Here is a 27212-nt window from a genome sequence, read left to right on the forward strand (position 1 = left end):
TATATTTAGACAGTCCTAACCCTGTTTTTTGTTTTATGTGCATGCAACATTGCGAATTTGGCAGAATATGCAGAGCATTGTATCCTGAACTTCCACAAAGCATGCAAGTCATTGATAAATCTACTTACCTCTGTAGCTTAATTCCTACAGAGTATTTCCAGGTTTAGAGGCAAGTCTTTTGCAAATATTAACCTGTGTGCATCATGCCTGATTTCCTCACTACCTGTGCGTGAGCAATGATGCAGCATCATCTGACTTGTGTACCTGCCTACCTGTGCCTGTGGATGAGGCGATGAGGCAAAATCTGTCTATGAAGTGAGATTGTGTTTGTAACAGACCCAACTGGACTGGACTCAGCTGGACGGGGTTGATCTATGCAGAGAAAAGAGTGGTTCCGCTGTGACCTGGATCTGACTGAAGACCATTCTCCCATGTGGCATTGGGACCTACTTGTTATAAATACTGGCCAATCACAAAAAGACTTCATCTGAATGAGGCTAACTTCTAGAGAGGAATGGGAGGGGGGATAGTGAATTAAAGCAAAAATGGAAATTGAGGGAATGACGTCAAGGTGAGAGGAAAAGTAAATTTAGAGAGATGAATGCGAGTAAGTGAGGCATGGCCATTGAAAATTAAGACTGAAGGGAGAATGTTGACCTGGAAAATGAAGGTGAGATGTAAACTAAAAGATGGATGGCAAAAAAAGAGTGGAATGTGAGGAATCTTTGCATTAGGTGAGATGGAGTGGCTTGCAAAAGTAAAATAGTAAATAGACTGAATTTATATAGCACTTTACCAGTTATGCCAACCACTTGAAGCCCTTTTCACTGGAACCACAGTCACCCAATCCCACACTGGTACACATATCAGTAGGCAACTTAAGGTTAAGTGCCTTGTATAGTGGAACATCAACATGAGGCAGGAAGAAGTTTGAATTGAACACACAACTTTCAGATTGCAATATGACTTCTCTTCCCACTGAGCCACAGTCGCCTCAGATTCAAAAAGTAATCGTACTGCTTGATTTTTTTCAAATTGTATAACATTGCAACTACTCAACTATTTTGTTGAGATGTTAAAGGGGACACCAGCACAAAGAAACATGTTACAGTGAAGTGAAAGAACAGAATACAAGATATATTTCCAAACCTTTTACAAGTAAACTTCTGAAAAGTGTGTTGTGTATTTGTAGTTATGGCCTCTGACTCAATACCTTGTTACACATTTTGCTCCAATTACAGCTGCAAGTATTCCCACCGCATGATGCTGTCACTACCATATTTCACAGGGGTGAATGGTGTGTTTAGGAAATTGTGTTTTATGTTGCTCAGTTTTGGTCTTATCTGACAATAGCACAGTCTTTCACAAACTGCAGATTGGGCCCCTTCTGGCTTTCTTTAAACAATGACTTTCTTCTCCAACAAGCCTTTAAGACCTTCACAAACCAGCTGTAGTCATACTGAGGTTAAATCACCCTCTGTTTGCTAATTGGGTGACTACCGAACTCAATCTGCATGTACAGATTTGTAATTCACAAACAAGTTTTCCTTTCAGTTCCTGGTGATTATGTTCAAATCTAACTATGATTGGCTGTGAGAAGTAACATTAAGTTATTAATATTGAAATGCTTCACACACTTTTAGTATTGCAAATATGCTGTTAAACCAGCAGGGGGTGCTCTTAACATTACAGTCTATGCAGCACACATCCTGATTTTTTTTAACAGTTGTGGCAAGCCTTGTTGACAGAGTGTTGTTTTTTTTTATATACAATTATTCATACGGTTTGAGTAAATTTGCACTCATACATGTTCCTCCTTTTGATTGTGGTTTAATTACACTGTAATGTTTTTGGCAGAAACTGATGATCAATCATGTTTTCAGCTGATAGATATTTATCTATTAAGAATAAATCACACACATAATCATGTCACGTAAAAATGTTTTTATTCCAGCTTAATGGGAAACACAGTGTTTCCATCTTTCACTTAATTAGAAATGTATAAATCTAATATAAAGAAAAACAAATTCTAAATTTTTTCTAGTAATTTCTATGTATATATTCATTTTTATTTCAGAAAGTAACAGTATACTGTGTATTTATTGAAGTTGTGGTATCTGGTTGTAATGTACGAGAATCTCTGATGTAGATAAAAAAACCAAAAAACAGAATGTGTTTTTACGTTGTATAGTTCATCACTGAGCGGCTGTATTGTGATGTAGGCAGCATTTTATTGTGCCCTGTATGTGAAGCCAACCGTATTTAGTTTCCCGCATTTGCAGGGGGGAATTACGTTGAGTCTCCACATGTTTTCTCTAACTGAGCCTCAGCTGGGTTGAACACACATTCAGTGGCAGTTTTAATGAGCAACACACGATTTTCTGCTTTTCCGCAGTGAGACAGCTTACTGAATATGTCGCGCATTTGTTTAAATTAGGGTTTAAATGGCAGCTGTGTTACTTACAGTGTTGATCCTGACATTAAGTTATTTATGCAATTGTTATGTGACTTCATGTTGAAATCTTTGTGCTGCACATTTATAACAACATATTAGTCCTGTGTAGAATTTTTTTTTTTACTTTCTTCAAAGTCAGAGGTTTACATACACTGAGATTACTATGCCTGTAGAGAAGTTGGTAAAGCACAGATGATGATGTAAACTTCACAGCTTCACAGCTTTTCAGTTAAATGGTAATCTACAGTGCCTTGTGAAAGTACTCGGCCCCCTTGAACTGGTCCACCTCTTGCCACATTTCAGGCTTCAAACATAAAGTTATAAAATTCTAATTTTTTGTGAAGAATCAACAAGTGGGACTCAATCGTGAAGTGGAATGAAATTTATTGGATGTGTCAAACGTTTTTAACAAATAAAAAACTGAAAAGTGGGGCGTGCAATATTATTCAGCCCCCTTGCGTTAATACTTTGTAGCGCCACCCTTCACTGCAATTACAGCTGCAAGTCGCTTGGGGTTTGTCTCTATCAGTTTTGCACATCGAGAGACTGAAATTCTTGCCCATTCTTCCTTGCAAAACAGCTGGAGCTCAGTGAGGTTAGATGGAAAACGTTCGTGAACAGCAGTCTTCAGCTCTTTCCACAGATTCTCGTTTGGATTCATGTCTGGACTTTGACTTGGCCATTCCAACACCTGGATACGTTTATTTGTGAACCATTCCATTGTAGATTTGGCTTTATGTTGTGGATCATTGTCTTGTTGGAAGATAAATCTCCGTCTCAGTCTCAGGTCTCTTGCAGACTCCAACAGGTTTTCTTCCAGAATGGTTCTGTATTTGGCCCCATCCATCTTCCCATCAATTTTGACCATCTTCCCTGTCCCTGCTGACGAAAAGCAGGCCCAAACCATGATACTGCCACCACCATGTTTGACAGTGGGGATGGTGTGTTCAGGGTGATGATCTGTGTTGCTTTTACGCCAAACATATCGTTTTGCATTGTGGCAAAACAGTTTGATTTTGGTTTCATCTGACCAGAGCACCTTCTTCCACATGTTTGGTGTGTCTCCCAGGTGGCTTGTGGCAAACTTTAAACGAGACATTTTATGGATATCTTTGAGAATTGGCTTTCTTCTTGCCACTCTTCCATAAAGACCAGATTTGTGCAGTGTACGACTGATTGTTGTCCTATGGACAGACTCTCCCACCTCGGCTGTAGATCTCTGCAGTTCATCCAGAGTGATCATGGGCCTCTAGGCTGCATCTCTGATCAGTCTTCTCCTTGTTCGAGATGAAAGTTTAGTGGGACAGCCGGGTCTTGGTAGATTTGCAGTGGTCTGATACTCCTTCCATTTCAATATGATTGCTTGCACAGTGCTCCTTGGGATGTTTATAGCTTGGGAAATCTTTTTGTATCCAAATCCAGCTTTAAACTTTTCCACAACAGTATCTCGGACCTGCCTGGTGTGTTCCTTGGTCTTCATGATGCTCCCTGCGCTTTGAACAGAACTCTGAGACTATCACAGAGCAGGTGCATTTATACGGAGACTTGATTACACACAGGTGGATTCTATTTATCATCATCAGTCATTTGGGACAACATTGGATCATTCAGAGATCCTCACTGAACTTCTGGAGTGAGTTTGCTGCACTGAAAGTAAAGGGGCCGAATAATATTCCACGCCCCACTTTTCAGTTTTTTATTTGTTAAAAAAGTTTGACACATCCAATAAATTTCATTCGACTTCACAATTGTGTCCCACTTGTTGTTGATTCTTCACAAAAAATTAGAATTTTATATTTTTATGTTTGAACCCTGAAATGTGACAAGAGGTTGACCAGTTCAAAGGGGCTGAGTACTTTCGCAAGGCACTGTATTTAAAGGCAACACATTAAACACACGACTCCCTTGTGTAACGTCATGGGAAAATCAAAAGGAATCAGCATCAGAAAAATAATTGTGGACCTCCAAAATTCTGGTCAATCAATCATTTGCACAATTTTCAGATGCCTGAGGGTGCCACATCTTTACAAACAATTGCATGCAACTAAAACATAAAACAGCATAGGAATGTCCTACAATCATACTATTCCTGAAGGAAATGGGTTCTGTGTCCAGGAGATATTTTTTTCCTGTAAGAAATGTATGTATCTCCAGAACATAAACAAAAGACCTTGTAAAGATGTTTGCAGAAGCTGGTGAGAGAGCATCTTTATCCACAGTCAAATGAGTTCTGTACCAACAAGGGTTGAAAGGCCACTCAGAGATGAAGAAACCATTACTCCAAAAGAGATTACAGATTGCAAATGCACTCTGGGAACAAGATTTTAGTTTTGGAGACATTTCCTTCCGTCTGATGAAACTATAAACGACATGTTTGCCCGTAATGACCATTGCTACATTAGAAGAAAAAAGGGGGTGCTTGCAAGCTTGAGAACACCATTTCAGCTGTGAAGTATTGAGGCAGCATCATGGTATGGGGTTCTTTTGTATTGCAAAACAGAGAGCATGATAAGAAAAAAATCCTTATGTGGAAATATTAAAGCAGCGTCTCAATATATCAGACAGGAATGGAAGGTTTGGCCCCAAATGTGCCTTCTGGCCCAATACGATTTGACAAATGGGTCAAGGTGGCTTAAGGAGAACAAGGTCAATGTTTTGCAGTGAGCCCTGATCACAGCCCTAGTTTCTTGGGTTTACAACTAAAAAGGTGTTCGTGAGCAAGCCGATATACAAACCTGGCTCAGTTACACCAGTTCTGTCAGGAGGAATCTGACAGAGTTCCATCAAACTATTGTGAGAACGTCATGGAAGGATTCCAAAAAAACATTTTCGCCAAGTACTGCGCTTTTCTTTCTGCTCTCGGTGGAGGAGGATGCTTTTTCTCTGTCTCCCGCACCATCCCTTATCTGCCCTGCTTCAGCTCTGTGTCTAGTCTTTCTTTTTTGGAGCCTTTCTTTGCATATCTTCCAAAATTCTGAGTTATGGATTTGGTCAGCTGGTCCCTCAATGCAATTGATCAAATTTTGTCGACGAGAAGAGAGGGTGAAGGGGAACCGTCTTGTCCAGACGGGACAACATTTTTCTCCGTATACACGATGGACTTCTGGCAGAAGTGGAGGATTGTGTGTTTGTTGATAATCTCAGTTGAGGATGTCAAAGATGTGTACACAATTGGATGTTTGATAACAGGATTTCTGCTTTTTGGAGTCGGCAGTTACCTGGCATATCGAGAAATTCGGAAGCTGTTCTGGCCATTGTAAGGCAGCCTGGCATGTATGATGGGATCTGCAGAGAGATCAACACTCAGACTGAGATGTTATGTGAGCTGAATCGCAGACTGGATGTGATCCTTACAGGATCGCAGGCAGGTTGCGGTTCCTGGAGTCAGGGGTGAAATGGGATAAATCTTGGAGAAAGTTGTTCGCTCGGATCTGGCGGAAAGGACCTGGAATTAGGCTGTTTGGATTCGCCATTGAGAAGCACCAGCGAGACTCTCAAGGCAGACGGAAAACTAAGAGTCTGCCTGACCCAAAACGATAGTTGTTATCTGAATCTGGCTCCCCTGTTTGGCCTTGGATGGCTGGCTATCTTCAACTTCTCCTGGATGTTATGTAAACAAGATGCTCTGCCCCCTCCCTTCCTTGAGGACATCTGTGGACCTACTCAGAACTGTGTGGCTGGTTGATGTACATTCCAACGTACCATCAAGGACAATGGCCTCTGTGACAGTGCTTCATGGACTTACTTGCACACACACACATGCCCAAGATAAACATATGCACCCCCTCACACCGCCTTCACCAGATCCCCTGCATGATGTTGTTTTGTATGTTTTTTGCAATCTTAAACTGTCTGCTGCTAAGGATAAAGTGTGAAATATGATTTTTTTTCCTCTACTTACCTAATGTGGCCTCTTTTCTCATCTAGCAAGGTAGCGCCTGTGAGGAGACCTCGGTGACCCGTCCCCGCTTGTCTTGTGTCATGCTGTGTGGCTGGATTAGTTGTACTGGAATTCTTATTTCCCCTCAGGGATCAATGAAGTATTTTTGAATTGAATTGAATTTATAAGGCAAGTTTAGTGTAATTTAATGTGAAATTGTGAGGAAAAAAAGGTTCCGCATAACTGTATGTACGTATATGTGTGTGTACACACCATTCTATATATTTTTCAACACACAATGCCCATTAGACCTTAGGCGACATTGCTGTTAACATCCCCTTTGTTGTATCAATCTGCTGAATTCTTCCCCACTCAGTGTTTCAGTCATGTGCATTAAAGTGCCTTTTCAAACAAGTACAGTATGGCAGATGTTAACGTACACACAAACACAACTGTAGCAGGTGCACACATTCACACACTGTAATTCATCCCATGTAGAGGAACAAATAAATGTTGTCACCATCCCAGAGAAAGACGGATTGTGGGTTCAAGGAATCTGTGAACCTGTGCAGTCAGTGTCTGCACAGGTTCACAGGTGGGCCTCTTTAAGGCGACTTCCTGTATTTCTGCCACTGCTGGCTCTTATAAGTGGTTTAAATGGAAATTGGTGACACTGCTGCATTTTTGCATGCATTTCAAATGTGGCAGGAGTGGTATCCTGCAGAGATTTCTGCTTAGTGGCATCAGAAAAGAAATGCAAAAGCTGGCCTCTTCATGCAGCGTATTTATTTCACATTGCCTCTCATGCCTGGGTTGATGCTGACCATATTCTGTTTTGGCTCCTCACCTCCTTTCTTATGCACTATATAGATTTTTATACTGTTGCTGACAAAACAGTGAAATGGCATTTGTATTGAAATATATTTCACAAAGTCACGTTCAGTATTATTTTTATATCAATTTTGTGCATCTGTACAGTTCATTGAGGCCACATTTGATTTTGGTTACAACATTTTAATGTAATTTGTGGATGTGTAGACATTTCTTACTATAAAGTATTTGGCTGGCAAACTGTGGGGCTGGAAATTGTTGCATTTTTTAAATGTATGCTTTTGTAAACCTGCTTTTTATTGTAGTTGTTGGTGTTGCATTTGTGCTATCTTCTAAGTATATCAGTGACAGAGTGCTGAATGATGCCCTGGTTTTTGGTTTCCCTTTAATGATGTTGACATCAACCCAATTCTGTCCCGTATCCCTTTTTCCAGGTTTTATCCAACCATGACTGAAGGTGACTTGTCCAAGGCTTTCCTTCACCATAGGCTTTTTTGGTGCCTAAACCTGGATGTATTTATACTACAAGCCTGCAGCACTAAACACATGAAGAACACAAACTCAGTTGTGCAGTCCTGCTTCCTGACCCTATTATAATGTCAGAAAAAATCTGGGTGGTCCAGGTGGACTTTTAAAAAGGAGTCAGAAGGTGCAGTGTGACTTGAGGGAGTTGTGGGAGTTTGGTTGTCCAGTCAATGTGTTTTCTGAATATTATGAAGGCTTATGATCATGCCTCTTGAGGCAATTTGTTGGGGATTCTGCAGGCGTAAAAGTTTCAGAGATGCTCAAAAGTGCGAATTTAGTGTATATTGACATGGTGCACAGGATGATCAGGAATGCTGCTATTGCAAATAAGAAAATCTTAACCCAATTCATCCACCCCCTTTGGAGCATCCAGTCTAGCCAAGAGGAGCTGGGAGTCGGGTGGTCGTGTGTCATGACATTTTGCAGGTTACGCAGGTTATTCAGCGCCCCTGTTATATTTGAGAGCATTTTCAGTATCTTGGTGTCTTGATGGTAGGAAGCAGCTGGAGATGGATTAACGGCTTGGGGCCTTTTTTTGTAGTAATGTCATGAGCAAAAAAACTCAAGGAGCCGACTGGGTGAGGACCTCAGGTATCTCGGGACCACTTAGAGTAGAGCCACTGCTTCTTCACACTGAAAGGAATCAGTTGAGGTAGTTTAAAAAACTGATCAGTAGGCCTTTTGGGTGTCTCCCCTTGGAGTCCTATGTGCTTATATAGAAGGCAACTGGACTTCTCTTGTTTCCTCAAGACATCTAAATTCTCATGGAAAAAGCTTTTTCAGTTCTGATTTCTCAGCAACTGTGTCTCATAACTTCCAAGCAATGATCGGAACTGAAAAAGCATTTTGCATTAGAGCTGACACATCTTCAAGAAACAAGAAAGGAGTCAATTTGTCTTCTATTTAGGCAACTAAAAATCTACAACATCATATTCCTTTTCAAAGATTTTCTGGCACAACCCACTCGGAGAAGACCCTGTTGTAGAGCTACAGACCTAGAACTTGCTGAAGGAACTATATTTCCCTTTTGGCTTGGGAATGCCTCGGTACTGTCCAGAATAAGTTGTAGAGTGTCATTGGGGAAATGGATGTCATGGTTTCCTTTCTGGAGTTCATTACTCCCAGATGAGAAGAAATGGATGGATGGATAAATGGGTATATATAGCACTCTGGGTGGGGCCCTCCTTCTGCCACTTCCCAACACACAAAAATTATATTATGGGGTGCAATAAAATGTAGTGCACTCTGTACATGAGCTGGTCTCTCAGCAACAATCAGTAGACACCTACTCAACAGACATGAACTCTCAATTGACCACACAAGCAAAAGAAAACTTGTTCAGGCCCCAACTGACAGATTGTGTGTCCCTCACCCCTTTCTAATGCTGCCCTGGGCAACTGCCCCTGTCAAGAACTAATAGTTACCTTTTAATTCAGGTTCTAAATTTAACAACTGGACTCTTTACCATTCACTCTGTTTTGTATAATCAGTGAGCTGAATATTCCCTCTGTTGATTATATGTCCTTGGTTAGCTTCCTCACACTCCTGTATGCTCCTTCTGCATTCAACTGGTGCAAATAGTTTTAAACTGGTAGCAGCCTCATGTTTTGAAATATGATTAATAAAAGTCAGTGGGGGTTAAACACTAAATACCAGCTTTAAAAATGAACATGGGTCTATCTTCATGTATTAGAAGGTAACTCATCTCACATATGTATTCTGTTTTTAAAGCATTAAACGTGAATTGTTTCCAATTTTATTACAATATTTCTGTCCTTTCTCTCGTACTGCTTCTGATCATTGGGTTTGGCACGAAAGGCAAACCGATACAAGTGATCTGCACTCCACGATGAAGGCAGCAGCCTGTAGACGTGTGAGGTGGCTCGAAGCAGAGATGCGGGTGTGGGAGGGGAGCGCAGCCGGAGCTCACGTTCATTAACGACCACCAATAACCGGGAAGCCTCCTCCGGCAGCATCACAGCGACAGGCAGCCGGGGAAGATGGTCGCAGTGCAGACGTCCGCGAATTCGTCTCCATCAGCGGAGTGGATCTGTTGTCTGGACAAAAGGTGGGTTAAATAATAATGCGACCCACAACCACGCCGTTTCTCATTTGTTCATTCATCAGCTTCAGCGTGATTATTCGGAACCGGTGATTGTCCGTGTGCAGTGTGACAGCGAAGTAACGATGTGATATACCTCGTTTTCAGCGTTTTATATGTTTTCAGTAGAAGGATAGCCGTGCAGGATGTGGTGTAACAATCCCCAGTGTACCTGAAAGAAAATCCTGCTTTTGTACGTGTTCGGTCAAAAAGGCGTTGCTGGCCTGGAGGTTCAGTGGGGGTATTACTGCACTGTATAAACTGTGACGGACAGGGTTGATGAGCGCCACATGGGTTTCATTTGTCTGCTGAGACAAATAGATTCAAAATAGATCAGTGGACTGTGTAGCGATTGCCTCAGGTTAAATAGAAGAACCACAGCATTTGTATTCAGTTATATTAGGCATTGTCACATTGCTGCATGCAAAGCTGTCTTGTATGGCTGAACAGATTAGCTGATTCACACTGTGACCAACTTCAGATGGGATTAACATTCCAGCAGCTTTAAGGATCCATAAACTACAACCTTAGCGTGAATATCTAAAGGAAATATTATGAAGGAGGAGTTTTCACTAGTTACTGTGTCTGATGGACAAACCCTGATCTATAAGACGTGCACCCCACACCCACGCATATACTGCGCACACCTCCGACACATCATCGCGTTACCATTAGCAACCTGAAGCTACCATCTTGTCCTCTTTTCCACACCTGGAAGAAGACCTGGTGCGTTTTGTGGATTACTTCACAGAGCTACATTTTGTCACATTTAGTTGGAATAAGAACCTGACTTTACTTTCAACATTGATTCATATAAGGATAACTAAAGGGTGTTTAGGTTAGTGGAATAATTTGTCAGCATTAGTGAGAATAAGACCAATTTAACCCATCCCCTCATTTTTACCCTATTTTCCCAAGGGGTAGATTACCCCTGTTGTTTTGGGGGAGTAAAGGGGTGAGGGGGCAGGTATATTAGGAGCATGGTTCATTTACCCCTAAGAGACTGATAATTGTTAACCCAACGAATAAGGCCGTGTTAAGTCATAATTTTACATATTACAACATGAGAACCATTGATGCATCTTCCTTTTGAATGAGTTTCCCATTTCACAGTGGAAACATGTTACCCTAGGAAAAGGGACTCAGCCTTAGTTACTTAGGGACAAAGATGTCATCTCTAAATTTGTCTGTTTTGTTCAGGTGAAATACAAAACCAAACTATTTGCTGTCATAATATATGAGAAATATTCACCGTTGGAACTCTAAATAAATTGCAAAATCTCTTAAATTGTTGCTTTCAAAATCATCTTAGTTTTGTTTTTTAATGTTAGTATGATTAAATTAGTTTGAATCCAGAATAAAACCATGAGCATTGTGTTATTGTGGTCTGATTAAGAGGAGTGTTTAAATGTTGTGGTGCAGTACTGTATACATCATGAGGTAAAAGCAGTGAGTCTGCAGTGGTAGGAGGGACTGGGCCGGACTAATGAATGGATGGACAAGACAGGATCCCAGTGTGAAGCACTTAGCACTTTTCTTCTATTCACCTCTGATTTAATAAATTTCTACCTTCTACCTATGACTGTGTTTGAGAGCTTTGATCTACAGAAACCGTTTGAGGTGGATAAGTGCAGGGATTGGAGGGTGGTGATATAAAGACAGAGACCTAGACATAAACCAGTTTAATGTACTTTTCCAGAGATATTTATTTAGAGGAAAATGTGCTAGATCAAGGGTGTCCAAGTTCAGTCCTTGAGAGCTACTATCCTGCAACTTTTAGATGCATCCCTATCCAACACACCTGAATCAAATGAATGGCTCATTACCAGGCCTCTGCAGAGGTGAATGACAGGCTGATGAGGGCATTCAGCCATTTAATTTAGATGTGTTGTAGAAGTCATGCATCTAAAAGCTGCAGAATGGTAGCTCTTGAAGACTTGACTTGGACACCCCTGTGCTAGATACAATCTGATTTGATTTGTTTGTGGTTGTCCCAGGCAGATTGTATATGGCCCATTTAACACATTAATCCAGATAAAGGATTAGGTAAAATGTCTGGTTGAAACACCACAGATGCAATTATCAGAAAAAAGATGTACTTACAGTACAGACCAAAAGTTTGGACACACCTTCTCATTCAAAGTTTTCTTTATTTTCATGACTATGAATATTGTAGCTTCACACTGAAGGCATCAAAACTATGAATTAACATATGTGGAATTATATACTGAACAAAAAAGTGTGAAACAACTGAAAATATGTCTTATATTCTAAGTTCTTCAAAGTAGCCACCTTTTGCCTTGATTACTGCTACGCACACTCTTGGTATTCTGTTGATGAGCTTCAAGAGGTAGTCACCTGAAATGGTTTTCCAACAGTCTTGAAGGAGTTCCCAGAGATACTTAGCACTTGTTGGCCCTTTTGCCTTCACTCTGCGGTCCAGCTCACCCCAAACCATCTCAATTGGGTTCAGGTCCAGGGACTGTGGAGGCCAGGTCATCTGGCGCAGCACCCCATCACTCTCCTTCGTGGTCAAATAGCCCTTACACAGCCTGGAGGTGTGTTTGGGGTCATTGTCCTGTTGAAAAATAAATGATGGTCCAACTAAATGCAAACCGGATGGAATAGCATGCCGCTGCAAGATGCTGTGGTAGCCATGCTGGTTCAGTATGCCTTCAATTTTGAATAAATCCCCAACAGTGTCACCAGCAAAGCACCCCCACACCATCACACCTCCTCCTCCATGCTTCACGGTGGGAACCAGGCATGTAGAGTCCATCCGTTCACCTCTTCTGCGCCGCACAAAGACACGGTGGTTGGAACCAAACTTGGACTCATCAGACTAAAGCACAGATTTCCACTGGTCTAATGTCCATTCCTTGTGTTCTTTAGCCCAAACAAGTCTCTTCTGCTTGTTGCCTGTCCTCAGCAGTGGTTTCCTAGCAGCTATTTTACCATGAAGGCCTGATTCACACAGTCTCCTCTTAACAGTTGTTCTATAGATGTGTCTGCTGCTAGAACTCTGTGTGGCATTGACCTGTTCTCTAATCTGAGCTGCTGTTAACCTGCGATTTCTGAGGCTGGTGACTCGGATGAACTTATCGTCTGCAGCAGAGGTGACTCTTGGTCTTCCTTTCCTGGGTCGGTCCTCATGTGAGCCAGTTTCTTTGTAGCGCTTGATGGTTTTTGCGACTGCACTTGGGGACACTTTCAAAGTTTGTTCGGACTGACAGACCTTAATTTCTTAAAGTAATGATGGCCACTCGTTTTTCTTTACTTAGCTGCTTTTTTCTTGCCATAATACAAATTCTAACTCTATTCAGTACGACTATCAGCTGTGTACTGTAACCACCTCCTGCACAACACAACTGATGGTCCCAACCCCGTTTATAAGGCTTGAAATCCCACTTATTAAACCTGACAAGGCACACCAGTGAAGTGAAAACCATTTCAGGTGACTACCTCTTGAAGCTCATCAACAAAATGCCAAGAGTGTACGTAGCAGTAATCAAAGCAAAAGGTGACTACTTTGAAGAACCTAGAATATAAGACATATTTTCAGTTGTTTCACACTTTTTTGTTCAGTATATAATTCCACATGTGTTAATTCATAGTTTTGATGCCTTCAGTGTGAAGCTACAATATTCATAGTCATGAAAATAAAGAAAACTCTTTGAATGAGAAGGTGTGTCCAAACTTTTGGTCTGTACTGTATATACTCACAGGCATTGGCCTGTTATTGGTATCAAGGTACAACAAGGTTTTAAAAAGTGAATATCTTCCGTTATACTATTTTGCTGTTCTTTTAATAAGATGCCAGAGAAAGTGCTCAAGTGACCAGAGTTTGTTCTGTGTGTATAAAGCGTGTAGTAACCCCCACCCACACCTGTTGCTGTGCACTGCCAGACAGTTGGCTGAAATTTCCTTCTTGGAGGTTGGAAAGTCTGAGTTCGGGGTACAAATGGAAAGCAATATAATTTAGCTGCTTCATTTGAAAAAAAAAACATGGACAATAGTGGCTGGAAAAATAAAGAAGTGGTATGACCACTGTTGTAGGGGTAAGTTTTAACATCTTGTTCATAAAAATCTTTATCAAATGCACCCAAAAAAATAACTTGTTCATGGAACGTAAAAAAAAATGGAAATAATTTAAGCCTAAATAAAATGCTTTCATTTAGCAAGAAACAATTTTGTTGAGTGACCTAAATGTAATTATGTTTGGCGAAAGTGATGTATATGTGTTACTATTACTTAAATACTTAAGGTTATCAAAATGAGAATTTCATAGTAGCCATTGCCTTGTCTCATACATTTAGAAGCTTCATTCATTACTGTAGTTGAGATGGTTGTAAAGTGCTGGTTAATAGTAGATGTTTTTACAGGATCCCAGGTTGTATATGTAGATGCAGATGAATGTTGAAGTAGCTTCATTAATGCAACTGCAGGAATCTGTGTTACAGTAAAGTAAAATCAGACAGGACCAGAAAGACAATTGTTTAGACCTAACATTGGTCAACCCAAGATTTATTTATCTGGAAACAGAATGTTTTCGCCTAATGCATATGTGTGTGTTTGTGTGTGTGTGCCGCATAATTTGTGGTCGAAAGCTGAGATCTCTGCTGACATTAGCATCAGGGCTAGGAAGGCTGAGAAAAGAGACATCCAAGAGGAGAGAGAAAGGAAAGGTGGAAGGGGGTAGAGTGATGCAAGGTGAACACCTCTCAGGTCACTTTCATGTCAAATGATGAGGTATACAGATTTCCCCTGGCAGGCTGGCAGGCCAGGAAGCTCAGGGAAGATAAAAGGACAAAGAGTGAATGAGGAGTTAAAGGATCGTTATAGACAGAATTAACACTTTTACTGTAGACATGTAGAGCCCCATTGCCTTATAGGGTTAACCTTTTTGTCTCTTTTTGTTGTAATGTGTAGGAGTCCCCCTGTCAAAACCATTAACCCAGACTAGACTGGGCTGTGATGCTCTGTCTGAGCAGTGGGGCCAATATGTAGGCAGGATGTTGATGAGTCAGAGAGTAGAAGCAGAGAGAAAATGGAAGAGATTCATTTGTAAGTAGGCAGAGGCTTTTCTGTCAGATATGGGCAAAATAAATGAGCAGACTTTAGGTATTAGGTAGACCTGTTCTAGTGCTTGTTAACACAAATAGTGAATCTATAGATGGATTCCAACATCCAGGTACTTAGCCATTGCACACTTTTGGAGGAGAGTATGGTCTGTATAGGAGTCAATACAACTTCTGAGGTGTTTGGTGCAATAAAAGCATATAATAAAAAAACAAATGTGTTTTGTGAGTTTAAGGTGCTTTGATGTAATGGCAGACAAGTTAAACAATATGTCATCGCTACTGTGCAGATTTTCAACATCACAAATGATAATGTTAAAGCTCATGAAACTTACAACAGACATTGCTTTCTTATTTTAAACTTTATTGCATAGAACTTTCCAGAAGTTGCTTTGTCTCCATTTCAAACCTCAGCGTTCACCTTCAACAAAGGAGCTGCAGCCATTTGTAGAAGAAACGCATGATGCTGAATACATCTGTGCTAAATGCACAGGCATCTCAAAGTGCTGTAGGTCAAACTGGGCATCAGAATGAGGAGGAAAGTGCATTTAAGTTACTATCAACTTGGCGTGGTTGTTGGTAATAGATGAACTGGTCTGAGTGTTTCTGAAACTTATGATATGCTTTGATTTTTATGAACATTCATCTCTCAGGTGGTTGTTCATTGCCTTGTAGATATCAGATCTTAGAAGAGAATGAGCAGATTGGTGTGAGATGAAAGGAAGGCAACAGTAGCTCAAATAAAACACTTGTTAATACCCAAGTATGAGAAATACCATCTCTAAACATACAACACGTTAATCCTTGAAACAGATTGCCTACAGCACCAGAAGACCACTAGGTGCCATATTTTAAAAATGCTCACTCAAATCGAGTCCTGAGTCGTGATTCCATATTCAAAATGTGGTGTAAGCAAAATAAAAGCATGGGTTCAATCTGCCTTCCATCAATGGTTGAGGCTGGTGGTGGTGGTATATGGCCGTGGAATATATTTTTGTACATATTGGGCCCCTTAGTATCAAAAGAGTATTCTTTAAACACTTTAGCCTACCTGCATATTGTTGCTGATCACGTCCATCCCTTTATGACCACAGTGTCCCCATCCTCTGATGGCTTCTTTACTAATGCATGATGCTATTCTGTCAATATAGACCAAAATCTCAAAGGTTTATAAAACTTTGTTGAATCTGTTCCACAAAGAATTGAAGCAATTCTGTAGACCAATGGGGGTCCAGACCAGTGCTAGTAAGGTGTCCCTAATAAAATGATAGATGAGTGTAAATGCTTGTTACAGAGGAAAGTGAGTTATTGCGCCTTATGAACAACTGAAAGAAGTAATACAGTTATTATGTGAGTGGTGCTGCCTAATAGATACAAAACTTTGTTAGTAATGGCAAGAAGCTATTAATAGAGGCACTCATACTATTTTGTCTTACAAACCATGTTTTGAAGTAGACACACAAGTATAGAAACACAGAAAAAAATAGATGCTGAGTAAAGAAAATTGCATATCAGGAAGACAAAGACGAAAGTGCTGGGGGCGAGAGAAGACGACGGAGCTGAAGATGGGAAAGGCATTCTCTCATCTGTAAAAGAAGGAGCTCTTTTAGTGTATTATCCCTTCTGTATCAGGGATTTACACACACACACACACAAGGATGAGTCACTAGCAAAGAGAAAATAAGTGAATAAGCGCTTTCTAACTGCAGCGTGTTTTCCTGTGAGACGTTTTGGCGCCGTAGTTTTTCTTCAGAACATGACTGAGCAGAAGGTTTTATTCGTCAGATCGTTCTTCTGTGTGTTCGCTGCTCACCCTTGTAGATTTCACACAGCTCAATTGTGGGCGTGCTCGGTGAGATTAGAAGTCTATTAGAAATAGCACCAGAATATCAACACCCAGTGGGGGGGCCTGTGTTGAAAGAAATGGTGCATGCAGCCCTCTTTAGCTAATGCTGAGAGTAGGCAGAACAATGAAGGCAGAAAGCTCAGCTCACACACAAACACACATGCACACGCGCACACACGCACATGGACACGGACACAAAAAGCTAAGACAACATAACAACAAACTGTCTCTTACTTAAAATGTAGTACATTATTTAGGTCAAGACTGCTGATTGCAACTGGTTTTTACTTTAGACTGTGTCTAATCACCAAATGCCACAAGGCTTAGATTGAGTAGCAACATTTAGGAAGTGGTCATGTATGATACAATAACATCACTTTCATATCTTTTGTACCTTGTTACCCTTATACAATATGTAATATTAATATTGGGCTTTTAATGATGTATTTGAACCGTTCTTTTCACAGGGAGAAATTACTGTACATGCAACCACCTTAATTAATTTTAAATACAAGAATTGGGTGCACAAGTTAGAATTTCATCCAGATAGAATGCAGAGTAAAATGTATGCATACAGGTTTAAAGATATACATACACGCCCACTAATATTTGGGTAAATGTCCCGTAGCACGTTGCAGAGAAGCCACACTCTTCGTGTAGTGATCAAAAAGCTACTGGCTTACATCTGGGCTGATAATTGACCACTCTTCTATTCAGCAATGGTCAAGCTCATTTTAAGTGGTCACTTTATTGATACTGAGCAGGCTTTTAAGCACTGTTTATACATTTTCAATAAGATTGAGGTTGGAGCAGTTCTAAAAGTTTATTGTCTCACTGCTTTATCCATTCCATAACCAGTGTTCATGTGTGTTAGGGATCTTTGTGGTGTTAGAAGATTTAAATGTGTCCAAAGTTCAACCATCTGACTCAACCTGTCACCTTCATGTGTAGAAAATTCATTAGGATGTTCAAGAACAACCCAGGACCCATCAGGCTCAAGTCAATCCTAGAATGGGAGATGCTGGAACACCAGTGTTACAGTCCAAAGACAGAAAAGTTCAATATTGTCAAGAACTGAGAGATTTACAATTAACAATTTGACACATTCAAGCATGACTGAACGTTGCAGTTGTCCACATGAGCATATTGCATGCCTTTGGTAGAAAGTGTTTTGGTCAGACATTTAAAAAATCATTACCAACTGACAAGCATGGTGGTGTTGGCGTTATGCTGTGAATTTGTTTCTCTGCCAGTGGTACTGATGCATTGTACAAATTAATGTACAAACTAATTTAAAAGAAATCTTCCATTTCTGTTAAGGGACATAAATCCAAATATTAGTTAATAGGGTGTGTTAGGTACAACATATACTTTTGGCACCAATGTCTTGGTTTTAGAAACCATTTTACACTGTATTTTCTGTCCCACATCAAAAAAAGCAATTCAAATTTATAACTAAAAGCGCAAAATTAAAGTACTGGTAATTTATTTCAGTGATGAGTGTTTGTAAATTTCTGACTGGCCATATAGGTCAGTGACTGCAACTGTTTCATATTAGACGATGGGTAATCACAGCATAAAACAAGGTTTCGACTGACTTTGTATCAGTCAAGAAATGCACTTGCATGATAAGATAATCCACCATATTGAGATCATTGTACCTTTGCACCTTATTCAAGTGGATAGCTTTAAATGTGGATCTTCTTTGTGCAGACCTTCAGAGCGATCAGGGGAGGATGTGGACATTATTCTGACGAGACTGAGAGGGGTCAAAACATTCCAGAGGTTTCCACCTCCACTCCTGCTACAGATCTGTACCTGCGCCTTTTATGAATGCCTGGAGAAAGGCATTACGTGTAGGTACACTAACACCAACAAGCATACACTTCTGTGGGCTCCTAATAGGGTTTTTTTGCACTTATACTGCCAAGTTCAGACTAATAAATCCCAATCCGGCAAATCATTTCCCAGTCCAGCAACTCATTTGTATAGGTTTAAATTTGATGTACTACGTATAATGTAAAATATTATGATTGTTCTTATATACAGATATTCAAAGAAACTGATATCACCACTTTCATTGATTATTATAGACTGACCTTCAAGAGTGACTGTCTGAGTACTAAACCTTGGCAAGTGAAAAACAGTCATTTTATTTCTGTACGATTAGAGATAGACGGGTACAAAAGATAACATCTTTTCAGAAACTTTATGCAGTTTGGATAAAAAGTGAACCCTTTTTTAAAAAATAAATGTATGTCACATCAAAACTTATTATTCTGCAAATCTTTCTGAATTAAACTACTAAATAAAAAAAATGCAAATCCTTTTTTAAGAAGATATTCAAAACATACCTATTTCATAGCAAAAAAAATTACTATCAATATAAATATAATATTAAAAATTCAATTTAAAATCAGTAAAAAGATAATGTTTTAATTAATCAGTTAAAATCAAGTTTCGCTGTTGAACAAATTGGTAGTGTTAAAACAAGCCTGGGAAAACAGAAATGAAAAGGCACGGTTTAAATACCCTTTTAGATGCTTGCTGATGCTGGTGGACTGTTGTTGATCTTGATGAGCGGTAGTCATATGTGTCTGACCTGCCTGGAGGCAATCTGTAATTGTCCCTGATGTGTTGTACCACCACTGCAGATGCACAGTTGTGGAAAGATTGACATTCATTTGCATTGCTGGATATTTTTTCCTGCTTCTGGCTGCTTCAAGCTGATCAGAGGCTCTATTAGCTTTGGAGTCTGGTCAGCTACAAGCAACTATGAGAACAATTTCATTTTCTTTAATGTCTTGTGCGAGGTCTCACTAGGAAGAGACACCTGCTGGTTGGATGGACCACTGCATAAAAGCAAAGCCACAACATTCCAGTTTACTCTGAATAAAGCTGGAAATTGATGTACATCATCATTGTTCAAATGTTAGGTCTATGGATTCAGTCATTAACCAACATTTATTGAATTTAAAATTGTTTATTGCTTGAAATACCCAACTCTCAAAAGTGGTGTTCAACGTATGTCTTTAAAGAATTTTTCTTGTAAACGACAACAATTTGTTCCATACTAAAGGACTGGAAACACATTTTCTTGTAAATGTTTGAATGAAATAGATGAATGAAATAGCACTTTTATTGTTTTATTTTAAAATGATGCCTAATGCCTAATGTATATTACTGTCTAGTATTTCGACAGGGGGACATAGGCACTAGTTGGTATGCTGTCCTGTCTGGCTCCCTGGATGTTAAAGTGTCAGAAACTGCCAATCATCAGGTAAGACTAATTCTATCAAATTTAGACCAGTGTGGAGGAGTTCATATTTTTTGTGTCCATCATTTAAAACCTAGTTTATATTTTTATCATTTAGTGTTGATATTCTCTATTCTCCCCTGGGGTTGTTCTATCATCTTCTCTGTCAGTATCCATTCAGCTGTAAAAGTGTCCCCAGTGTTAGAGAGCCGTTCTTGTATGAGTCCTCAATGCTGACATTGTTCTTGTACGGTACTCTGTCCCATCGTGAATATTCAGGAAGCAAAACCGCCAAAGCACAGAGAGCAAATCCACAGAGAATTGTGCTTTCTGATGGACTGTATATCCTTTTAGCAAAACTGTGGAAATATGGTTATAGTGTATATACAGAGGACAGGAATGACATGTGGGAGGAGAGGGAGAGAGAGGATTTGTTCCAATTGAAAGACAGAGACAAGAAGCTCCTGTGTTGTGAATCTTATTCATACTCAGAGCCCTAAAGTGCCATTGGTGGCCTAGTTTCTGTTGCTATATTTGAAATATCAGTTTGGACAACAGAGATTTATTCAGCTCAATGAAAATTTTGTCTAAATCAATAAAAATATGAATAGATAAGTAAGTACCTTGTTTGTGATATTATAACTGTTTGTATTTTAAATGAATTTCCTAATATACCAATGTAAAGTAGAAAATACTTGAAAGTGGAACAAAAATAAATGTTTTTTTTTTATAATTAAAAAAAAAATAAATCTCTGAAAAGCATTTTTATTTTGCCTGTTTTGAGGAAACACTTTACTGAAGCGCTTTTTGCTGAAATTACAGCTTCAAGTCTAATATGTCTCTACCAGCTTTGCATATCTGGAGACTAAAGTTTTTACCCATTCTTCTATGTAAATTGGCTGAAGCTCAGTCAGATTCAATGGAGAGTGTCTGTGAATAGCTGTTTTTGCCTGTCAACGAATGTTTTCACCTGAGCTATAGATCTGAGCAACTCACTCAGAATCACCATGGACCAGTTGGCTGCTTCTCTGAATAAGGCTCTTTTTGCTCTGCCTGTCAGTTTAGGTAAATAGTCGTGTTTTGGTAGGTTTGGTTTCTAGATAAGTGGGGCTATATTTTTTTACAATTTGGATTGATAGCTTGAACAGCATTCTGTGAGATGTATAAAGCTTGGGAAGTTGTTGGTTATAACCCAAAAACCTCTGAAGACAACTAGTTTCACCAGATTTTATTTAATGGTGGCAGAGAAAAACGAGGAATGGAATCAATATGCCTACTGCATATTTGGTTTTTTATTTGGAAAAAGGTTGAAAACTACTTCTTAATTATGCTACTTTGTGCTGGTGTCACATAAAATCCCAGTAAAAGATACATTCAAGTTTGTGGTTGTAATGAGATAAAATATATATCACCTTTGTTTTGTATTAACTGCTGTATTGTTATGAAGTTTATAAATAACCTAAATTAACCTAACATAAAATTCTTGTTGCGTGTTCTGAATCACAGATTAATCATGTCTGTCTGTGCATAGGATGCAGTCACAATCTGCACCCTGGGGATTGGGACGGCCTTCGGGGAGTCCATCCTGGACAACACGCCTCGCCACGCTACCATTGTCAGCAGAGAGACCAGTGAGCTACTCCGAATCGAACAGAGGGAATTCAAGACCCTCTGGGAGGTGAGATGAAACACTCACTGGATAATAAAATACAACAATCCAGTCTATGAATAAAAATTTAAGCAGCTAAAACAAGATTTGGTGTTATAGATTCTGCACTTTTCCGACAGGCTGCTGTTGCAGTTGCCCTCTTGACCACAAGAGGGCTGTCCACCATTATGGTGTCTGTTGTTGCACCTACTGTAATAGATGAACACCTCAGGCAATACAACAGGTTATTGTAAGAACAGAGAGAGAGAGAAAGGCTTGCATGTACTGCACTTGCCTGTCTTGCTTCTTTATCATAACTGATGTCAGTTTGTTTGTAATCTAACTTTTTTCAATATTTACCACAAAATAACATATAAGTGTTATTGATACCAGATACTTAAATACTCCCCAGCTGCACAGTAAGGACAAACAACAGACTATTGGAGCCTGAAAGGCCTGCTCTATGTTTTGAAGACATTTGGAAGTGGACTGCCTAGTTTCTTTGTGTTAGTTAAAATATGTTAGACAGGTTAGAGAGAAAAAAAAGTTTTCTATTTTTAAGTATGAGTCTTACTCACTTACTGATATACAGGAATGGGAAGCACAGTTAAAGACAGGTCCTTCTCAAAATATTAGCATATTGTGATAAAGTTCATTATTTTCCATAATGTCATGATGAAAATTTAACATTCATATATTTTAGATTCATTGCACACTAACTGAAATATTTCAGGTCTTTTATTGTCTTAATACGGATGATTTTGGCATACAGCTCATGAAAACCCAAAATTCCTATCTCACAAAATTAGCATATTTCATCCGACCAATAAAAGAAAAGTGTTTTTAAGACAAAAAACGTCAACCTTCAAATAATCATGTACAGTTATGCACTCAATACTTGGTCGGGTATTCTTTGGCAGAAATGACTGCTTCAATGCGGCGTGGCATGGAGGCAATCAGCCTGTGGCACTGCTGAGGTCTTATGGAGGCCCAGGATGCTTCGATAGCGGCCTTTAGCTCATCCAGAGTGTTGGGTCTTGAGTCTCTCAACGTTCTCTTCACAATATCCCACAGATTCTCTATGGGGTTCAGGTCAGGAGAGTTGGCAGGCCAATTGAGCACAGTGATACCATGGTCAGTAAACCATTTACCAGTGGTTTTGGCACTGTGAGCAGGTGCCAGGTCGTGCTGAAAAATGAAATCTTCATCTCCATAAAGCTTCTCAGCAGATGGAAGCATGAAGTGCTCCAAAATCTCCTGATAGCTAGCTGCATTGACCCTGCCCTTGATAAAACACAGTGGACCAACACCAGCAGCTGACACGGCACCCCAGACCATCACTGACTGTGGGTACTTGACACTGGATTCTGGCATTTTGGCATTTCCTTCTCCCCAGTCTTCCTCCAGACTCTGGCACCTTGATTTCCGAATGACATGCAGAATTTGCTTTCATCCGAAAAAAGTACTTTGGACCACTGAGCAACAGTCCAGTGCTGCTTCTCTGTAGCCCAGGTCAGGCACTTCTTCCGCTGTTTCTGGTTCAAAAGTGGCTTGACCTGGGGAATGCGGCACCTGTAGCCCATTTCCTGCACACGCCTGTGCACGGTGGCTCTGGATGTTTCTACTCCAGACTCAGTCCACTGCTTCCGCAGGTCCCCCAAGGTCTGGAATCGGCCCTTCTCCACAATCTTCCTCAGGGTCTGGTCACCTCTTCTCGTTGTGCAGCGTTTTCTGCCACACTTTTTCCTTCCCACAGACTTCCCACTGAGGTGCCTTGATACAGCACTCTGGGAACAGCCTATTCGTTCAGAAATTTCTTTCTGTGTCTTACCCTCTTGCTTGAGGGTGTCAATAGTGGCCTTCTGGACAGCAGTCACGTCGGCAGTCTTACCCATGATTGGGGTTTTGAGTGATGAACCAGGCTGGGAGTTTTAAAGGCCTCAGGAATCTTTTGCAGGTGTTTAGAGTTAACTCGTTGATTCAGATGATTAGGTTCATAGCTCGTTTAGAGACCCTTTTAATTATATGCTAATTTTGTGAGATAGGAATTTTGGGTTTTCATGAGCTGTATGCCAAAATCATCCTTATTAAGACAATAAAAGACCTGAAATATTTCAGTTAGTGTGCAATGAATCTAAAATATATGAATGTTAAATTTTCATCATGACATTATGGAAAATAATGAACTTTATCACAATATGCTAATATTTTGAGAAGGACCTGTATAATTTATAATATATATATATATACCTAACGTCATGATGAAAATTTAACATTCATATATTTTAGATTCATTGCACACTAACTGAAATATTTCAGGTCTTTTATTGTCTTAATACGGATGATTTTGGCATACAGCTCATGAAAACCCAAAATTCCTATCTCACAAAATTAGCATATCATTAAAAGGGTCTCTAAACGAGCTATGAACCTAATCATCTGAATCAACGAGTTAACTCTAAACACCTGCAAAAGATTCCTGAAGCCTTTAAAACTCCCAGCCTGGTTCATCACTCAAAACCCCAATCATGGGTAAGACTGCCGACCTGACTGTTGTCCAGAAGGCCACTATTGACACCCTCAAGCAAGAGGGTAAGACACAGAAAGAAATTTCTGAACGAATAGGCTGTTCCCAGAGTGCTGTATCAAGGCACCTCAGTGGGAAGTCTGTGGGAAGGAAAAAGTGTGGCAGAAAACGCTGCACAACGAGAAGAGGTGACCAGACCCTGAGGAAGATTGTGGAGAAGGGCCGATTCCAGACCTTGGGGGACCTGCGGAAGCAGTGGACTGAGTCTGGAGTAGAAACATCCAGAGCCACCGTGCACAGGCGTGTGCAGGAAATGGGCTACAGGTGCCGCATTCCCCAGGTCAAGCCACTTTTGAACCAGAAACAGCGGAAGAAGTGCCTGACCTGGGCTACAGAGAAGCAGCACTGGACTGTTGCTCAGTGGTCCAAAGTACTTTTTTCGGATGAAAGCAAATTCTGCATGTCATTCGGAAATCAAGGTGCCAGAGTCTGGAGGAAGTCTGGGGAGAAGGAAATGCCAAAATGCCAGAATCCAGTGTCAAGTACCCACAGTCAGTGATGGTCTGGGGTGCCGTGTCAGCTGCTGGTGTTGGTCCACTGTGTTTTATCAAGGGCAGGGTCAATGCAGCTAGCTATCAGGAGATTTTGGAGCACTTCATGCTTCCATCTGCTGAGAAGCTTTATGGAGATGAAGATTTCATTTTTCAGCACGACCTGGCACCTGCTCACAGTGCCAAAACCACTGGTAAATGGTTTACTGACCATGGTATCACTGTGCTCAATTGGCCTGCCAACTCTCCTGACCTGAACCCCATAGAGAATCTGTGGGATATTGTGAAGAGAACGTTGAGAGACTCAAGACCCAACACTCTGGATGAGCTAAAGGCCGCTATCGAAGCATCCTGGGCCTCCATAAGACCTCAGCAGTGCCACAGGCTGATTGCCTCCATGCCACGCTGCATTGAAGCAGTCATTTCTGCAAAAGGATTCCCGACCAAGTATTGAGTGCATAACTGTACATGATTATTTGAAGGTTGACGTTTTTTGTCTTAAAAACACTTTTCTTTTATTGGTCGGATGAAATATGCTAATTTTGTGAGATAGGAATTTTGGGTTTTCATGAGCTGTATGCCAAAATCATCCATATTAAGACAATAAAAGACCTGAAATATTTCAGTTAGTGTGCAATGAATCTAAAATATATGAATGTTAAATTTTCATCATTACATTATAGAAAATAATGAACTTTATCACAATATGCTAATTTCTTGAGAAGGACCTGTATTATATATAATTTTATATATAATTTTTTTTTTTTTTCTGTCAAAGCCAAGAGAGCCACAAAAAGGAGACTGAAGGGCCGACTACTGGTCAACAGTGATGTTTGAGTAGACAATGCATAGAAATGATCTTTTTATTGATTTTGATATTGCATCTGAAATGTCTTGTTATTTGTGATGCTACTGTTTTCCCACAATAAAGATTTTGGGTTACACAAGTATACAATAATAGAAACATTACCTCCCCAGTTGTGTAACAGCATGAATAAAAATGAGATTTGCTGAAATGTGCCATCTCCATTAATGCTGAAGGGACCCGTTAAAGCGAGATAAGACAATAATTGGTAATTAAAGCGCGTGTGGTGTCTTATTGGGCTTGTATTGTGTTTGCTTTTCTACTAAATGCACTCTGGCTCCATATCAGCTGTCTATTTTAGTACAGTGGGCACAAAGCAGAACACATAGCCTAAGGTTGCTCTCTTTCCAGTCTTATCCAGCTCATACTAAGAGGAGCTTTGAGTATAATTTGTGTGCCAGTGCATGTGGGCTAATTTGTGTGCACGTGCATGTGCGTCTCAACTGAAAAGGTACAAGATGAATGCAGCCCTGTGTTTGATGGGCGGATGAAAGAAAAGGAAGCACTGCTTCATAATTCTTGCAGCAAGTGAAATTGGGATAAACAGCTCTCTCCTTTTATGTAAAGACACATCTTTCAATTGCTACTGATGGTTGCCTGGCCCTTTCCCCCTGCTTTTCTTTCTGCTTAAGTCTCTTTTTACTCCAATGCCCACTTCCCTTCGCCTCCATTGAACTATTTTACAAGACTTGTTCTGGTCCTCCTGCCCTCCTGCTCCAGCCTCACCCTTTACAACTCCTGTCTCTGCTCAGCTGCTTCTCACAACCTACTCCTCCACTGGAGTAGCTCTGTAATTCAGAGACTCAGATCACCCTGGTAACCTGCAAGAGAAAGTGCTCTGGCTCTTGGCTTGACTGCACTGAGGGAGGGTGAGCGAGAGACAGAGACAGACACTGGGGCAACTGTGTGTGAGGGGAAGAGAGGAAGAGGGAAGCAGAAAGAAAGGACGACAGCAGCTTGTTTTGGGCAGGATGCTATCCGGTAGTGTGTGTGTGGGTGTGTGTGAATTGTAAAGGAGCAGAGAGCAGCTTGCCGGGGTTTCCGTCCCTTCAGCTTTAGTCTGCTGAGAGTTACCTCAGGTGAGTCTGACTCTTTGGCTTAACAGTTTTGGGCAAGCTTGTGTTTTTACTGGTTGCTTATATTTCATTTTCAAAAAACTGAACCTGATGCGATCTCAATATTTATGCTGTTCATCAGTGGGATGTAGGTTATTGTTCTTTGCTTTTCTGTGATAGATCTGCATGTATTAAAAAAATGTGTGGACAGGGTAGGGACTGTGTCCTTAGGTCAAACAGATGCTCTCTGTTTCCGTATCTGTCATTATGTGTGTTTGTGGCCATCCTCACAAAGCATGGGTTGCCAGATAACTATCTCCCAGGGAAGCACTCATACATTTTAGGTTTCTGTTAGAAAACATTTTTAAAAATCAATCGTAATTTAATGTTAACAGCTGTAAGAACAGCATCTGTGCTCGCTTAGTAGCTCAACTCTGCTTTATGCAGCTGCTTTGTGTGGTGTGTGTGTGTGTATTATATAATGTTAGATGTTCTGCATATAAATGATCTTGGGTGTACAAAAGGCTTTGTTTTGAATGGCTCTTGAGGTTCTGTGTTCAAGTAACATCGTAGGCCTTCGAGAGAGACGGGGCA

General features: G+C 40.3%; 1 protein-coding gene across 4 annotated transcripts in view; it reads left to right on the forward strand.

Annotated features, from left to right (window-relative positions):
- The window catches only part of LOC124869392 (rap guanine nucleotide exchange factor 4-like), a 45739-nt gene that overhangs the window by 299 nt on the left and 18228 nt on the right, over positions 1-27212 (forward strand). Inside the window, exons 2-5 of one of the 4 annotated variants that reach the window (XR_007038577.1) lie at positions 9510-9759; positions 18430-18572; positions 19908-19996; positions 21504-21650. Coding sequence is in view for 2 of the 4 variants with exons in the window: in XM_047367194.1 (XP_047223150.1) it covers positions 9692-9759; positions 18430-18572; positions 19908-19996; positions 21504-21650 (447 nt within the window). In the remaining 2 variants the exon portion in view is untranslated. Of the gene's footprint in view, positions 1-9509; positions 9760-18429; positions 18577-19907; positions 19997-21503; positions 21651-26487; positions 26643-27212 lie in introns of those variants that run through there. The other 3 variants (XM_047367194.1, XM_047367195.1, XM_047367196.1) reach the window with 3 other exon arrangements.

Source organism: Girardinichthys multiradiatus, chromosome 6 (assembly GCF_021462225.1).
Source record: "Girardinichthys multiradiatus isolate DD_20200921_A chromosome 6, DD_fGirMul_XY1, whole genome shotgun sequence".
Lineage (NCBI taxonomy): Eukaryota > Metazoa > Chordata > Actinopteri > Cyprinodontiformes > Goodeidae > Girardinichthys > Girardinichthys multiradiatus.